Source organism: Cimex lectularius, unplaced genomic scaffold (assembly GCF_000648675.2).
Source record: "Cimex lectularius strain Harlan isolate CLEC.00 unplaced genomic scaffold, Clec_2.1 scaffold166, whole genome shotgun sequence".
Classification (NCBI taxonomy): domain Eukaryota; kingdom Metazoa; phylum Arthropoda; class Insecta; order Hemiptera; family Cimicidae; genus Cimex; species Cimex lectularius.
The window spans coordinates 315,954-334,226 of record NW_019392766.1 but is presented as its reverse complement, the minus strand read 5'-3'; the positions used below and the strand labels follow the sequence as shown (position 1 = coordinate 334,226).

Here is an 18,273-nt window from a genome sequence, read left to right as displayed (position 1 = left end):
GAGAGAGACAGACAGACAGACAGACAGACAGACAGACAGGCAGACAGACAGACAGACAAACAGACAGAGCAAGCGTGGGACCGAGACAACGAGACAAAGAGAGATAGAGTCATGGATAAAGAAAGAAAGAGAGAGAGAGAGAGAGAGAGAGAGAGAGTGAGAGAGAGAGAGAGAGAGAGAGAGAGAGAGAGACAGACAGACAGACAGACAGACAGACAGGCAGGCAGACAGACAGACAGACAGACAGAGCAAGCGTGGGACCGAGACAAAGAGAGAAAGAGCCATGGATAAAGAAAGATAGAGTGAAAGAAAGAAGAGAGGGAAAAATTTTTGTAAGTCAGTTAATCATTTTTACATATTTCAAGAACCTTTGCCACTCCCTCATTTATAGCTACGAATTTTTTAAAAACACATCTTCAGAATACGATTCAGTAAAGCTGATACGTTAAGCTAATTTAACGTTACATGGAGAGGATTATAAGCAGTGATGGCAGAAGCTAAATTTTAAATACAATTTTACGTGCAGTAGCTGACTTCTTTAGTGTTTACTTTCTCCCGTTTTTGAGTCCGACATTTTAGTGGTTTGTAGAAAAACTCATAGATCTCGCCACCATCTAAAAACGTGAACAATAGCTTGGTCAGGAAATTTGGCAGGTACCGGTAATTTCGATCTGCCTATCCTCACTGGCAAATGGCAAACCCAGCAAGGATAGACCGACCAAAATGATCGATAACGATGAAATTCCAAGTCTACCGAGCAAATACCGCCGACAAATCTCACAATATGTCGTGCCCGGTTTTCTTGGCCAGCCAGTTCTCGCTGGTTAGATCCTTCTGAAGGAATTTTGCTGAGTTTGCCCGTGACACGATTAAAACATATGTTCATAGCTCTACCAACCTCAACCATAAACAAAATCATACATGATTTTGTATTCTTTAATATTTCGTTTGGATAAAAAAAATTCATCATTTATCCAGCTGCACCACGGTATAACAAGCATAAATGCATATTCGTCACTAGTAGGTGTAGTAAAAAGGTTGAAAATATCTATATTTCTGCTTCCTCTTATACAAAATTAAACGTATATTTATTTTAAATTTAACAGACGGACAATAATACAAATAATTAAATGTGCATGGATCAAAATTGGTTAAGTTGTTCAATTTGTCAACGTAAACTAATAACATACAATTTTTAATTTAGTCTTTACTGATCAATGTGGTTTAGGCATTTGGCCATCTTCAGTACTGCCTCTGTTTCACTGAAATTTGAAGATGGCTAAATGCTGAAATTTATCTAACCGACCAACCCTACTAAGAAAGGCAGATCAGAACGATCGATACAGACCAAATTTCACGTTCATCACCCCCTCAGACATCTTACATAAGATACAAACAATTCAAAATATTTTCTATTATTATTTTACATCAAGATTTTCCATTTCTGCCTGTTTTATGTGGCATTTGTTTATAAAAGCTTTAATTAACGTGATACGTAGATAAGCTTATAGGATATAAGATCAAGGTTATAAACAGGAAGATTTTTCCTATGGCATAAAATGACTCTTCGAATCTTTTCAAATTAAAATGCTTCATATAATTAAATTCCAACCTTCTTCCCCAACTTTTATTATTTTAACAAGGTCCTTCACATTAGTCTTCGAGGAAAATGAATTGACAATCAACATGAAATTCCAATAAAAATTCTTCTGTTTATCATCTTCTGTATTCAAATTTGTAATCATCCTGATACGAGCTCATTATTAAATATGTAATTTCTATAAAACCTCAATTAATATATCTCTTTTGTAATATCTCTGAAACTTCATAATCTTCTTTATTCTTTCGTAACATCCAGCATCAAGTCGAAGAAATTTCTAGTTTCATATTTTATTTACTAATGTTGTTGATGACATCTATACTATTATAACAATTTAAACATAATAAATTTATAACAATAACAGTAACAATAGTTTCATAAAATTAACAAGGATTTTTCAATTGCGTTCTTGGTCTAGTTAGTATCACAAATTTTCGTTTATTTTCACGAAATATATATAAATATTAGCGAATGGTGATATTCCTGTTTGACTATCATTGTGTGCTAAACCATATCCTCTTCTGTTTTTTTCAGGTGATCTGGAAAATTTTCAAAAAGAAAAACCCACACCAAGGTAGCTTTATTTTCGCCAAACAAAAACATGAAGGAGGTAAATACTTCCCAACACCAAAAAGCAAAATCTATGAAACAACGTTCTCCCAATTGAACTAAAAAAAGAAGGGAATCAATGAGATTATCTATTTTTTATTATTTAATGAGAAATAATGAATTTTTCTTTTAATAACAAAAGCTAAACTGTCATAAATAGTTTTAAAAAATCAATTTTAAAAATAAATTAATTTTAAAATGTAAACAACACTATTCTAACGACTTATAAAATATATACAGAGGTTTATTTACAAACGTATTAAAAAAATAGTTTAACAAAGCGTATTTAGAGTTGGGTGAATTGTTCTGGGGACTGTTTCTGCTGGTAGTCGAGTACGGGCGGAATATTTTCAGCAGGCTGCTGTTGCTGTTGCCAGTAAAAGTTCTCATGCGGCTCTTGTTTAATGTAAGCCGTGCTGATGAAATCGTCAGGTCTCCATTCTTCCGTTAAGGCGTTCGGGCGAGCTTGCTGTTCCTGAAGACAGTGGAATAGATCAACATCGAACTGCGGGTTGTGCTGCGGCGGCGGCTGGTAGTAGTCCCAGGCCCAGTGGGGCTGCATATTCGGCTGGGGCGTTTGGAGCGGAACGTGCTGAGCTGACTGGTGGTACTGCTGATGCTGCTGCGGATAGCCGGCCGTCGGAGGCTGGACGACCACTGCACTTCCTCCGCCTCCAGTTGGGGAAGAGGCTTCGTAGGAACAAGTAGAAAGTGGAGGGCTGATCCCAGATTCTCGATTCGGTTCTACTCCTGTCGATGATATCTCGGATTGGCCTAAACACGAAAAGCAAAAATTGATAAGCAATAATGCTAAGTTCAATTCAGTAGTAATAATTTACTGTTTCATATTATAAAATGCACAACCTAGGTGCATTTCATAAACAATGAAGTTTCCATTTTGGTCAACCTAACCTTGCTGTTTTTGTGTTTCAGAAGTCATCAATGGTTCGTCTATGTTTGGTTTGGTCAATCGTGTCTTTTTCTAAGCTAGTTCTGATAGGTTCAATACACCGTGCAACACGCAATATTATTTTTCATCTCACTGAAGAATGTTTTTTAAAATTCAAAAATGCATACTTAAAATAGATTATATTCCTTTCCGTACTAACACAGCCATTCAATCCTCCAATTTCGTCACCAAATCTTTCAAATCAAAGATATTCCTATCAAAATTGGCTCCAAATTGGAGAATCAAACTCAACCCTAACAATCCCAAAATATAAACTTCACCCTCTGTCGCATGACTGTACATCCAATCCATTATCATACCCTTTTCTTACCAAAAACGACATCCTCTACACAGGGTTGACCTAGATACATGACCGATGATAAAAATAGCCTAAAAGACTATCAGAAAAAGAACCACTTGAAATCCCCAAAATTCTTCGGTATAAATGCATAAGTTGATAAAAACAATTTCAGGCAATTGAGCCCCCAACGTTTTACGAGGACTTGGCACATCAAGCTGAAACAGTTTGTGATTCATAAGACGTAGAATTTTTTTAACTTCATTTTTATTTATCCCAACAAAGTATGCCTAGACGGGCATTTTAAGCCCTTTCATTTCTCCATTGATCTGGTCGTTCACCCTCGTGATTTCCAACAAATCTGTGATTTATAATCCAGAAAGGATTATCCCATGGGTTTGGCTTACCTACCGGTCTTGACACTTGACGGGGGAAATACCAAAATCCAGCATCATAGAATTATCAAAATTCGTACTTTTCAGAATGCAACAAGTTTATTCGATTTAAAAAAAAAAAACCAAAAATTTAAACCGAATGTTTTGCCAAGTAAGTATAGTAAAATCGTACAAAACCTCGTTGTCAAAACTATTTAATAATGAACTTTCTTGTTTTTGTCCTTTCTTTTCGTTGTTATTCACACTTACCCCAATTCTTGCATTCTTCTTTGTAATTTTATCTATAAACTATTTTCAATGAATTTTGATTGGTTATGAAAATAATCCCACCTACTTCGATTATTAAAATTACTGCCGGAATGCTTTCCCTGACATACTCCAGGCCTTGATCCAGTCTCGAGCGTTTATTACGGAAACTTTTACTTAACACCATGCCCATGTACCATGTCCTACTTTACAACCAGAAGTAGCTACTAACAACAGTTGTAGTAACTGTAGTAACCCATCGTCTTCTATTTACCACATTTTAGTTGGCGTCTCTCAGGGAGGCACACTACCTCCCTCAGTTTATTCCTTCTTTATAGCTATCATCGCGTTCTGCCATGTTGATTTCCTAGAAACCTTTGGAAATGAAGAATCAAGGTAAAACTCCAAGAAACCCAAATACTATTATAAGTTGTTTTCACTCCCAATCGAAAAATTATATGGCAACCCATGAAAAAGGTAAAACCTGTAAAACGTTCTGACAGCATCTTCATTATAAAATTCTAAAAAGACGAGTTGAGAAATGATCTGAACTGACTTATTCAGGCCCGTACTGTTATCCAGAAACTTTGGAAATGGAGAATCAAGGATAATTATAGTTTAAGTACCTTATACACTGCCCACTGCGCCAATTTGGATTAATTGAACTTTATTGGACAACCTTAAAAAATCCAATCCCTCAAATCCGAAATCATATGGACATTAGGTGATGCACCATTGTGCATTACCAATTGTTACATCCCCTCCAATTTAAATATACCTTATGTCCCAAAACTGGCCCAGTTACGTTTGTTTTCCAATACATTGATACCAATTCATCATCCTATGTGGGAGACTAAGGCGCAATTGGCCGCACGACTATCTGTGCAACGTCAGCACACATAGGATCTGCTGTTGACTTCACGTCATAATGGTCAATTTCAGCTTCATTCCCTAGAGACCGCTAGTTGTAAACCACTTGTACTCAGAAGTATGGGAGACGTTCTAGACGTACCACAAACGTTCTTCCGTGTGTGGCATCAGGTTCTCATACATAAAAGCGTGTTCTACAGAACACCTTATATTTAATCATTCACTCCTACTTCAACCAAAAATTCTTCCAAGTTCGCCTGGGATCGGACTACTCTGACTTTTGTCCTATATGGGGGCAGTGTGCTAGGATCAATCCTGTGCCTTATACACCTTACATATCCCGACTCACTACCCTCATTTCAACATTTTGGAACAACACAGTCTTACTATCCTCCGATCCTGAATTTTGATGAGTTCCAGGAACACATTCAATGGCCGAATGGAGCAAACTAAAAGGGGTAAAGATTAACTGCAGGAAATGCACCCACGTACCCTCCGAATCTAAATCCTTCACAAAATATTTCTCAACCCTACTCTTATATCTAAAACCGACTGCGTATGTTACCTCGGGTTCTATCTTGATTCACGTCAAACCTGGAACATATTATCCAAATATGCTATATACTCGACCTACTCTATAAACAACTTGGACAGAAAACTAGCATGTCGACAAACCGATTTGGGCAAATTGTGGGTTCCGCTAAACATGCAATAATGATCCAACGAAATTCTTTCAGTCCTCCAAATCATAGTTAATGCTCTCAACCGACTATTCAATGCCACCATCCACAATGACCTCAAAATATCCTTTGTAGATAAAATAATCGCTCAACAAATTTGCCAGGTACTATGATAAATTCTCCTCCCAACTAGTCCGAATCATACCCGATATAATTCATTCATATAAATCAGTCAGACAACTAAAGCGGAAGCAGCCTCGAAACCTATTCGTCAAGAGTCTTTAAGAAAAATGCGTGGTGCAACAGGTATAAAATGTATTTTAAAAAAATGGAAAAGTACGATTTAAGTAATTTTAGTCTAATAATCTCTTCTGGTTTTAAAAATCAAAAGAACTCTAATTTAATCTTTGCTCAATCATCATAGGACTGTCTCGAAATATATTAACAAGGGTTTGTAAGAATAGCAAACTCACCTGTGATTCCTTTTGCCCTTTGATCTTTCTTGTATTTCATTCTTCTATTTTGAAACCAGATTTTAATTTGCCTTTCTGTAAGTCTTAGAAGGGCTGCCATTTCAATCCTTCTGGGCCTGCAAAGGTACCTATTAAAGTGAAATTCCTTTTCTAATTCGACCAGCTGGGCACTGGTGTATGCGGTCCTCGCCCTCTTCGTACCGGATCCGCTAGGTCTCGAGACTTCGTGATCTAAAAAGAAGATAAAATAAGATGAAACACATGAGAGGGTGAATATCTCAATAGTTGATCATTTCGAGAAAAAACCGACCAAGGTGGGACTGTACGCATTGTACGCTGGGCTGGAAAAGAAGCCAGGGATATTTTTTTATACTGCCCTCCCCGCGAGAAATCCCATGAATAAAACAAAACTCCTCTAGGTCCTGATATAGTCCGCAAAACAGGAACTCTTCTCAAAGATTGATTTCCCAGTCTCTCGAATATAGATACGTAATTTATTCAAAAGGGGAGAAAACCGATCCGGGGTTTAGGATAAACCTGGGCGATTTTTGGTCCCGTCCATGAGAGAATCCGTCCTCTCAGACCCGCCGAGGGGGAAAACCTCGACAGGCAAAACGTCTATAAAAATTTTCTGACGCCTCGTTTCCATTTTTCCCCGACCCGGAATTAAAAACAAACAAAAGGAGATAAAAACCGAAAAGGTTGAGCGATATGACTTGAGGCGCCTATCTGTCACTTAACTTTCAGTAGCTCTCAGATATTGCTTGTCACTCTCTTTTCATGACGTTTCACCAACGAATCTACTTCCACCTTCTTCAGATAAAATTTTTTCTCTTTTTCTTAAAGCTTCGGTGGCTCGAACTTAGTTAAACTTGGCGAAGCGACAGTGTTATAATTGAAAATTGATAAGTACTGATATTTCCTAAGTCATCACGAGTAAGGCAATAACTATGAAAGCCAATGTTTCAATGATAAAGTTGAGTCACTAAAAATATAAATTAATTATAAAATGATTTTCTAACGATGAAATATGTAGATAACATGTATTCTGTGGTAGTTGAATATGGGGTGGCGTTTCGGGATATAAAGTCCATCTTCCGAATTCCAAGTATAGTATTTAGAATTATAACAACCAGTGATACATATGGTTCATGTCAAAATTATGCTTAAAATAATGGTCCGATACAACAACAGTGGGCAAAAAGAAAATCTCACATACACGGAGAATGTCTGCGTTATGAAAATTGAGTTGGGCTAAATATAATAAAGCCCAAGAAACTTAAGTGACCGCATGGTTGAAAAAAAAATTTTATCGAAAAATTAAATTCGTGATTTATGCTACGATTCCAACCCAAGCCCGTGGGCATGGCAAATACCAGTTAAAAATTTAGTTACATAGAATTAATTATTGATGATTGCATTGGTTGTGGAAAATCTAACATATAAAAATGCACGTAGAATAATTGAACAGCTATGGATGTTGACGCACTACTAACAAAAATATTCTGTTCATCTGCGCAGTGACCATTTTAGTTTTTCGGTGGGTTTCTCTTTTTGTTCAATTTTGCAATCTTCAGTGATAGGTCTGGATGATTTTTGTGAAGTCATCTCTTTTATATGTGATTGTTTCACGGCATTTGTTTGCCGGTGATTTTGGTGGATTAAGTCCGTTTTTTTTTATACTGTTCCGGAAAAAGACTTGTCATAGAAATCTGAGATACAGAAGATGGCGAAATATAGAAGCACATGTGACAGACCAACCCGGTGGGTATTGTCAGGCCAAAATGATCGGTAACAAACAAATTTGAAAAAGCTATTATTCATTAGATAGAAAGATATTTTAATAATTATTTAACATTGGTTTGTGACGACATAGATATAAATCCGTCTGACTGGAGTTGCCTATTAAATGGGTATTAAAAATTACACGATAAAAGTAAAAATTCCTTTTTTAATAGGTAAATTGTACCTTCTAGAGTAGTTTTTGTATATCTGCTAATCAATGACTATTTGTTGGTATTATTCAGTATATTACAATTGCAAGAAAATGAAGTAGAGTAACCCCCCGTAGTCCCGATGAGAAATTTTTACATGCAATTGTTTGCAGGTCTGCTTGGCTGTCTGATCTGGTTTGTCAGTGTGACCTCTTTTAAACATATGAACTTGACATAGACCTACACTAAACAGGCACATTCAAAATCAAAAATGCAACCAGAATCTCAAAACCATGGTCCTTGAATGCCAGGTCATAAAGGCAAGGGTAATGTATAGACCCAGAACCTATGCATGGGTTAACAAGATGAACAAGTGTCAGATATAAACTGAAAGTTAAAAAATCCTTAACAAAAATGGCAAATATTGCTACAGTTAAAATCTCAGGAGAGTGATATTACTACATGGTGGTCACTGCCATACAAGAAAACACCATCATAACATGGGTATACTCAATGATGGCACTATTTGAAGGTTATGCAATGATGACAAAGAAATGCTACCTATATTATTTTTAAAAGGGAAGCAACTGCTCAATCGAAACCATCTATAAGAAATAATCAGGCATTAAGAAGACCCAAGGAAAAGATTTCCAGAAATGACCTACTACTTCCTAAAAGAAGGATAGAGTTAATTGAACTGATCTAAGGAACTAGGAAAAATACAAGAATCCAAATGGTGCTTGGATAATGCAAAACTTCTGCTTCCTAGTATTCCCCTGTCATCATCATCATCATTATTATTATGAAATTAAATAAGCAGGACTTCTTCATTGCTTTTATTTAACGTTTTCGCCGAATTTGATTAAGCCTCACGTTTGGTTCATTATTAAAATTAACTTAATGATAGGGAGCGTCTTGATTTTTAGCAATTTGAAATTTATTACAGTTTTCTTTATTTCAGAGTCTGAAGTGTTGAAAGTCATCTCAGTTCTCTAGATTGAGTGAAGCCTGGAACTGTAAAAGAAAAAGATTATTTTCCCAGGGATAGTTTTTTGATTTACAGCCTTTCGGTTAATCCTCGCGGTGATCGGTTGCCACTTTTTAGAAATGGCCGAGACGGTCGTAAACCTCTCAAACCTGTCGAGGCCCTGTCATCCGCAGGCCCGGGCATGGAAATCGACCACCTCCACGGTCAGGTCTCTCCTTCGGGAAATTTCTTCCTCACGACTAATATTAGCCGTGTTTACTGCGACGGAACCTGTTTGTCAGAGCTTGTTGACTTCTGAGCATCTTCGGCTATCTGCCGGACGTCTTTCTATCGCCGTTTAACCACCGGCCCGTTATCGGATGCCTCGGGGCTGGTCGTTTCGGCTGGGAATTTTTCGGAAATATCTTTTGCGCGTTTCGGGTTTCTCTCCGGCCTTGGGACGTCGCCGAAATGCCGAACATCATATACAATTTCCTTTTACAATTTTGGTACAACCGATATTAATGTTGTTTCCAACTATTTTAAATTGAATACTGCCCTAGGAAAAGTACAAATGCCAGTTAACTGTCAACCCTGAAAAAGGCCGTAAAATTGAAACAATGAATAATCGATTTTTTATTAGCAAAACAATCTTTTTGTATTATTATCTTGTTTAACACACCTTATCTTTTTTTTCAATGTAATGTTTTTTCAATGTCAATGATTGATTTTTTATGGCTCCAGCATTAAATGTACGTCAGCCTGATTAGGCGAGGTGTACTAATAAATATAGGTACAAACGGACCAACATTACTTACCCAATAATACAGTTGTCCGGGAATCGCTTTATACAAATAATAATATATAAGTTCATAAAAATAATACATATAATCATGTTTATTTTTTCTCTCCATAGATCTCTACATTTGACAATTATAATTTTGCCATTTCCGATTACATTATTTTTCTGTCCTCGTTGTTTTTGTCGGACAGATGTTTTCAACGTTAAGTATAAATACTGAGCGATAGATAAATAAATAGATATTTTGATAGATAGATAGATAGATAGATACAGAGAGAGAAAAAATAGAGAGAGAGGGGGTGGAGAGAGGGGGGGAGAGAGTGTGAAAGAATACACAATGTTGTGAGAGAACAGAGGAAGTAAAAATTTTCAAAATAGGGGGAGGTCAAAGAGTTTTAGAGGTTTGAGTAATAGCTGCTGGTGTGTGTGTGTAAAAACGAAAAATTTATATCTAGAAACTTAGTGAGGAAGAGAGAGAGAGATGGATTGATATAGTTTATTTAGTAAGATTAGGTCTCGTGCAGCTTTCTTAGACTTAACGTGGAGAGAGAGAGAGAGAGAGAGAGAGAGAGAGAGAGAGTGAGAAAGAGAGGGTGAGAAAGTGAGTGAGATAGAAAATAGAAGTAAGAATCTGTGAATGGTGTTGGTATTTGTGTGTGTAAAAGCGAAATAATGATCTAGATCATAAAATGAGTGAGAGAGAGAGAGAAAAGAAAGAGTAAGACATAAAGATAAGAAGAAATAGGAGAAAGGGCGGTAAATGATACATTATTTTTTCACTACCACAATTCATAGCTTTCAGTTCATACTTTATTTCATGAAAATGATCTTATTTTCAACTTCATTTAAATATTTTGTCCTGATAAGGTCAATATTTATATTTCCAGTTACCTGATAAGTATGAACAAAGATCAGATTAAAAAATCTCCATAACAAATTACGATAAGTATATGTATAACTTCCGTTAAGGAATATTTTAATAGCTTGAATTATTTTATTGCAAATAGTTTAAATGTTTAAATTCACAACATAATAGAGTAGATAATATTTTTCCGATCAATAAATCGACATGAGCTGGAGAGTTGAGACGAGATGATGATTAATCCTCAATTTATGCATAGAGTTATTAGTAAACGGTTCGTGTTAAATTTAAATATAAAATTCGGCCGTTTCTGGCCATATGCCTCTTTTATCTGGTTTTATATATCGTACCACAATTAAAAATCCTCGCTGCTTTGGTCTGTTAGAGGTGTTGCAACTATGCGCCAAATTCATTAGTCTGCATTAACACACCACTGATAAAGGAAGAAGCCAAAAAGCAAAACGCCAAAATTTTGAGAAATTGCAGACTAAAATGCTCCGAAAAGATCGAATCTGTCAATAAGAACAAATGCTCTTCTAATCCTATCTTTGTCAGGTTCTTGTTGCTCGATCAAGTGTCTCACAAGGCTACATCCAAAACCTCGTTTTGTTTCGTCTTTGTGTTAGGATTTGATCGGCGTTTTTCGTATTTTTAAGTGTTCTACATTATTGGAAATACAGTAATTAAAAATTAATTACAATATTGTTAATGTTTATGTATATATTGATATTTTGTTTCATTTGAAATTTTGGTTGAAATGATCGACATTCGATAGTCGATTATTACTAAATATTTCTCTTTTTTATGTTTTATGATCAGGGTCGATCAATTCGGTATATTTTCTACTCACAGACCAACAAACTTGTTTCTTTATTTTTTCCTTTACTGTTAAACAAAATTTGAAAATTTATTAACCCAATCAAGACTTTACCTTTCAATAAATAAAAAATACATAATTAATCAAATTACATTATTATGGCATCAGATTTTGTGACATATTGTCTTCGAAGTTTATGATACGTGCGTTGTGTATTTTTGTCATAGCCAAAATTCATATCGTCCAGCTTCTATTCCACAGGTTGTCAAACCTTTATCAGATAAATAACCTAGTTAATTGAGCACTGCGTGCAATTTTTGTGCTGACGGCTGTTTTATAAACGCGTGCTTTTCAGTTCAAAGGTTAATACGTGGGAGAAGAGGGTTGATCCATCCCCTCGAAGCCCATTCAGGCGTGGCCGTGTCAGTGATGGATGGATTCAGCTGTTACTCCTTCCATATACCATCCATGTGCCCGATGGTTTCCTATTAATGCGACCCGAGCGGGAACAATGTTTCGCCAATTGGCCCGACTATTTAATTTTAGATGCCGAGTCCCACTTTGGAAATAAAAGAGAAGGCCTCTAATTGGCCAAGTAGGCAAACAACGCCTTCGGATTAACTGTACGTAATTGGGGGCTTGGAGTCGGTGAATGTACTTTCCCCTGGTCCTTAAGAGGATTCCTGGTCATCGTCTCGCCAGGTGTCGCCAATAAGGAGCCAACCCCGGATAAGAATTTTTCCACGGTAGAAAAAGTTTTTCGACCGCTTTCTTCAAATCCAGGGTTAACAGGCCAAATTTTCAAATCCAAGGGATCTATCGGGCACAACATTTAATCTAAAAATTAATCTCACTTCTTAAAGTATATAAGTAATACTTTAAAATTGTAATAATATGGTATTAACTAAATCTTTCCAATACAATATTTAGAAGATTTTTTTATCCATCGTAATTACCTAATACGTGAGGCAATACGAATAATAAGCTAAGTAAGTGAAATGTCCACTTCTCATTCCATTGTACATTACTTAGTTAAAATCATAAGTAATTATAATTAGTGGTCTATTGACCAAATTACTTCTTTCAATTACTTAATATTTTTATGTAAGGTTTTGGTTGAAATTAAAACGTTAGTGTCACGAGCGGGATTCGAACCCACGACCTTCGGCTACCCTGCTCTAACCACTTGAGCTCAAGTTATAGTGAGTCACGATAGCTCAAGTGGTTAGAACAGCGACGTATTTAGCAGAAGATCGTGAGTTCGAATCCCACTCGTGACACTAACTTTTTCGTTTCATCCAAAACCTTATATAAAAAGATTAGGTAATTGAAATAAGTAATTAACTTACAAGGTATAATTACAAATTAACTCACGAATATTAAAAATAATACATACGTAATTAAATTTATCCAATTGCCGTTATGCAATGTCTGCATCTTGATCAATATCTGTCAAAATCCTTTCCAATTTCTGATATCTGTATCCATCCACAGCCAGTTCAAAATTTTCCTCACTTGTTAAAAAGTTGTTTGTTGTTAAAAATTATTATTGCAATAAATATACAATCACTCTGTCCAAAATATCAACATCAAATACCAGTTGCAGATATCATTATAAAACAAATTTTGTCGTTACTGATCATTTTGATATGCACATTATCGGTACGTTGGTGTGTCAGATGAGTCTGGCTTTTTGCAAACACAGTGGCGATAATCAGACTAAAATAATCGGTAATTCAATTTTTGGGTCTATCACCATGCTGACGACACGGAGTAATCTCACCAATAAAACATTTTGTCCAAAATCCTTATCAATCATCCCTCTTCGTGCTTCTAATAGTGCCATTTTATCTCTATTATGTTTTTATCATTATTATCTTGGTTTATATTTGTCAAAAATCTCTCCATTACTAATAATTAATCAAATGTTGTCCATTTCTTGGTAAAATTGGTGATATTCCTCAGTCAATTTTTAATTTTGTCCAGTCGCTTTTCGTCTTTTTTTTTTCAATTTGCACAATTTCTAGTAAATTCAAACTGCCTTCAGAGAGGTAACATGTAACGAAGAGAAATGAAATACGTACAAAATGAAAACAAGAGTAGAGAAAATACCCATCGGTAGTAACCCCAATGTGGTCTTTTTAATTAATACTTATGCTATTTCACTACCATCACCATCACTTTCTAGCACAACTCGGGGTCATCATCTCATCAGTTAATTCAATATATGTCCACAAAACGTTTCAGTAGTTTTATGTCTACTGACTAATTCTACATATGTCCACAATTTCTTTACTTGCTGTTCATTAATGTTATTTTTTCCACAAATATTACACCTGCCTCCAAATCTTCACAGATATTTCATTGTAGTAAAATTTGTTTTATGTGTGTCTCATGTTGTTATTAATACTTAATATACCTTATATTAAAATTGATTTATTCATCAATGAAATATTAGATCGTCATTATGTCACCATATTTTAACCCATAACAAACTAAAACCTCTGAATTGCATTTCATCCATATTGTTTTACCAATATTTATCCAAAATCACGATTTTTTCCGAGTATCTAAAAACATAAAAAATAGAAAAAAAATCTGATTTTCTAGTAGCAGTTTGCCAATATCTTTCTGCCCACGTTTAAAATAGTGTAAAATCTCTCCATTTGTTGTGCAGTATTACCAATTCGTCCAACATTCTAACGCTTCTAACTCTTCAGTAGTTATTCGACACTATAATTTGGTCCAGTTCTTTCAAAAATCTCCCTAGGTGCTGTTCAGTTCTTAATTACCAGTTAGTCCAAGTATGTCCAACATATTCCCCATTCCAGTTACTACTTTCAATACTGTTTTGTCTAGGACAGTCCACAGTCTCTTTAGTTATGACGTGGATATGATTTTAGCGGACAATGTACGATCTGTGAAACTCGCGAAGAGATTTTTTTTACAACAAAGAATTCGCAGTATCCCGCTTTCCCTTCGGTCAAAACCACTCGAAAATAGTCGGTCAAAACAACGACAGGTTTTCCCGTCAGGCAATTACATAAACGGCTGATAAACAAGCGCGGAAGGAAAAACACGAAGCCGGCAGCAGGTCGAAAGCTACAAGATCTAGTTTTATCCGGAACGAACCGAATTTTGGCGCGAAATTACTTTTTACTACGATTTTATAGGATGACGTTGCCAAAGACAAAAATATACCGACTGCAGTTCTGTTCAATTTCATCTGTCTATCATCGCCGTTTTGATCCGTCAGACGCGATCACTGATGATGGCGAAAGAAAAAAACGTTCTTGTGGATAAAAAAGCGAGGAAAGGCAGACCAAAATGATCGGAACAGACCAAACTACAGTTTAAATCTCGAAAATCAGACGTTACAGCTCGTACATTTGAGATTTTTTTTTTACTCAACCGAAATTAACAACAAATAAAATTATGTTAATAATAAATGACAATCCAGTATAGTGTCAATAAAATTGGAGGTTTCATTGTGAGATTTCCTCTTCGGGTCCGCCGAGCGTACTTGTAGCGTGGTATTTCTGGTCTGCCTATCTTCTGTCTGCTAATCTCGTTTCTTATCACCAACACTCCACTGATGATGGCTTAAGTTCGAAACGCATCTGACAGCGAAAAAAAGCCGATTAAATTTATCAATCCGACCAAACTCGGATTAAATCACAACAAATTTTCGTTAGACTGTGACAATTCATATGTGTGAAATAAAAGTCTTTATGATTTGGCCTCATTATTAAACAAATGGCTCTCCAGTAAGGATAAGGGCCATGAAAATTGGAATTAAACTGTAAGATTTCCCCTTGATATAACAGAAATGAGCCTATAGCTCGGTATTTTTGGACGGTCCATCCTCAGTCCTCGTCTATCATGCTCGTTAGGCTTTTCTCCATTATCACCAATCCTCCACTGACGTGGATATGTCTGACAGCTCAAATCAGAAAAGAAGAGCAGACTAAAATTATCGGAACCGATAAAACTACAGGTTCAATAACGTACATTGACAGCTTTTATGTATCTTTGATATAAAGATTTTAGTATGCCTAAATTAGGAGCAAATATAATTATTTTATAGAGAAAAAAGAAAGGTTTCATTGGAATTCCACATTCCAGATGATGTACCTTAGCTTTGTCATTTTGGTCTGACTACCCTTTGTCGTCGTTTGCCATACAAGTTTGGCACTGCTCCATCATCACCACTCTTCCACAACTGATGTCTCATGGTTCGATCGCGGTTGGCAGACCAAAACAGCGATGATAGTCAGACCACAATGATCGGAAGTTATTAGGATTTTTGTATGTTTTTTATCTCACCACCGTAAAAATATTCAACAACTAAAATGTGTCTAGATGAAAGACCGAATAGACAGATTCGTCTGTTATTCTGTCTCTTTGATTTTGATCATAGAATTAAATTCAAACGTTTGTTTTGTCAAATTAATAAAATTAATTTAATTGTTTTATGCAACTAAGAACATAGATCTGTTAATGTATAAGGTAATTTAAGAACTGGCTTTCAATGACGTCCAAAACATGTTAATATTAATTGTTCTTGATAAGATGTTAATTGTACCTTGTGTTCTACTTGATGTTGAATTTGTATTTTTGTGATGTAATTCTGCTTGATCCCAAACTTGCTGCTCCATATTTTCGTATCTCCACATATCCTCCTGTACATGCTGTATTGCCTGTCCGACGGCATGCGGAGGTTTGTTGTTGTTTGTGATGTCGAGGCTCTCCGTCGCCGAATTGTAATATGCCCTCGTGCTGTAGCCCATGTCTTCGAGCGTCATCCCTCCCGAGTTGGGCCAGTGTTCGGTTCGTCTAGCTGGCGGACCTTCGTCCTCTAGGGTTCCGCTGTCTTCACAACTGTCCCTCGGTTCCATTTCCGTGGATTGCCCGACCCCCAACCCTTTCTCGAACGGCCGACTCCCACCCCTGACCGAATACCTTGCCTTGAGTTGTTACCCCTCTGTTCACCGACCCCCACCAAAACAGGACGTTTTGGTAATTTTCGAAGACCTTCACCACACAATTCCGGCCCCGTGGCCGGCGTCAATCAGATTTATGAAAATCCTTTCTTTCTTTATTTATGTAAATTTAATTATTTATTTAATCTGTGTATAACACATCTAATTAATTGGTACTACTGTTAGAAAAAATGACAATAATGATATACCTTACATGGTATTCAAATTATTCGTCTATAATAATTATATCGCTGATATCAAAAACCTACGCAAATTTTATTAACATCTTTCCAAATTTCTGGCTTAAAAAGACAAAGAAGCAGCATTTAGGAGGTAGAGAAATTAAATAGTTCCTTTCTGATATTATAATAAAATTGTAGGGCAATTTAAAGAAAAGCACACATGTTTCCAACTCCTTCCACTCGTGCCAAAACTGAATAATTCAAAAACTCAACTTTTCAAGATTACAATTTTAAATTTTAGGCCTGTGGTACAAGTAGATGTTTTGAGGAGTCCGAAAAGCTTTCATTTTCGACTTAGCCAATTATAAACTTAGATGGATTGGGCGTCAGTGGCCGCAACGGTTTAAGGGTTGTCACGGGGCTCATCACTATAACGTAAAGATCCCGGGTTCGAATCCAGCGGCCCTGCATTCAAACCCCCACTTTTCAAAAACATCGGCACCCCGAGGGTTCATATAACCTCATAGTTAAAAAAAAGAAAAAAAAACCTACATGGATAGATGTTTTTTAGGATTTTTTTTTTTTGAAACTTAGCCTCTGTGGTCCATGTATTTTAAGGCTATTATGAATCACTAGATTTGTATATTTGCTTGTATTGCTGAAAGAATTGGAATACTGTTGCGTACTTTAGCATAGGGGAGGCTACGGATGTAGGATCACCAAATTTTTTGTGATGCGATGTCAAAAAAAATCAGCAACGAGTCCGACCGTTCTTGCCTCTGGGCTTTTGAAACTGAAAAATATATTTTAACTAAATTCTATAAATTTGTTTCTCCACCTTTGTTGTCCATGTATTCAGGGTTATTACATATCACTAGATTTGTAATTTTTCATAAGCAGTTTGGACTTTTTTCCTTTCCGCCTTCCATCCTTCCAGACCAGGAGAAAGTGCCGCTGAGGAAGGGATGGAGTACTAGGGAAATATATACTATCATTTAAATTAAAAAAAAAAAATGGTTGTTTGTGTTCCATAAAAACATCCAAAATACACTCTTTTATATGCTTTTCTAGCTTTGTTTTGCATGTATTTTTAAGTTATAACATAGTCGATTTGTACTTTTACGAAGAATAAAATTTATCTGTTTATTTATTTTTACTATTTTGTCTGGAAAATAAATTCAAGTCATTTCGTAATTTCGAGGTTCTGTCAAAAACCCAATATCTTAAGCTCAGTCGCAAGGAAATTGAATGGCATGGATTAGAGCCCGAACTGGTATTGCCGATAATGAAAATGTAAATAAATTCACCGCACTTCATCAGCAGGGGAGGAATCAACTAAAACACCACACACGTTTTATTTTTAATCTCAGGTTCTAATTTATTCATGGAAAAAAAGTTAGAGATATTACGTGTTGTTCGACGACTTTTAAATTCCTGTAGATCAGTATCGCTGTTTCAGATTTATTAATATTTTTGTGATTTTTCCATTTAAAAAATCGGAAGCATGTGGAAATGGAAATATTTGAGATAAATAAATTCATAAAAATTTTTATTCGCCTTTTTTTTAGCTGAACAATGTATAAAGATTATATGATTATGAGTGAAAA

The 18,273-nt window shown here is 35.9% G+C and overlaps 1 protein-coding gene across 1 annotated transcript; it reads right to left on the bottom strand.

Moving 5' to 3' along the window:
• Positions 1-2,427: 2,427 nt before the first annotated feature.
• On the bottom strand, positions 2,428-16,435 carry LOC106661646 (homeobox protein Hox-D3-like). The gene is made up of 3 exons (XM_014385181.2): positions 16,088-16,435; positions 6,121-6,351; positions 2,428-2,983 (listed from the first exon to the last, which is right to left on the bottom strand). The coding sequence occupies exons 1-3, from the start codon at positions 16,398-16,400 to the stop codon at positions 2,496-2,498; spliced, it is 1,032 nt and encodes a 343-aa protein (XP_014240667.1). The 5' UTR covers positions 16,401-16,435; the 3' UTR covers positions 2,428-2,495.
• Positions 16,436-18,273: the final 1,838 nt, after the last annotated feature.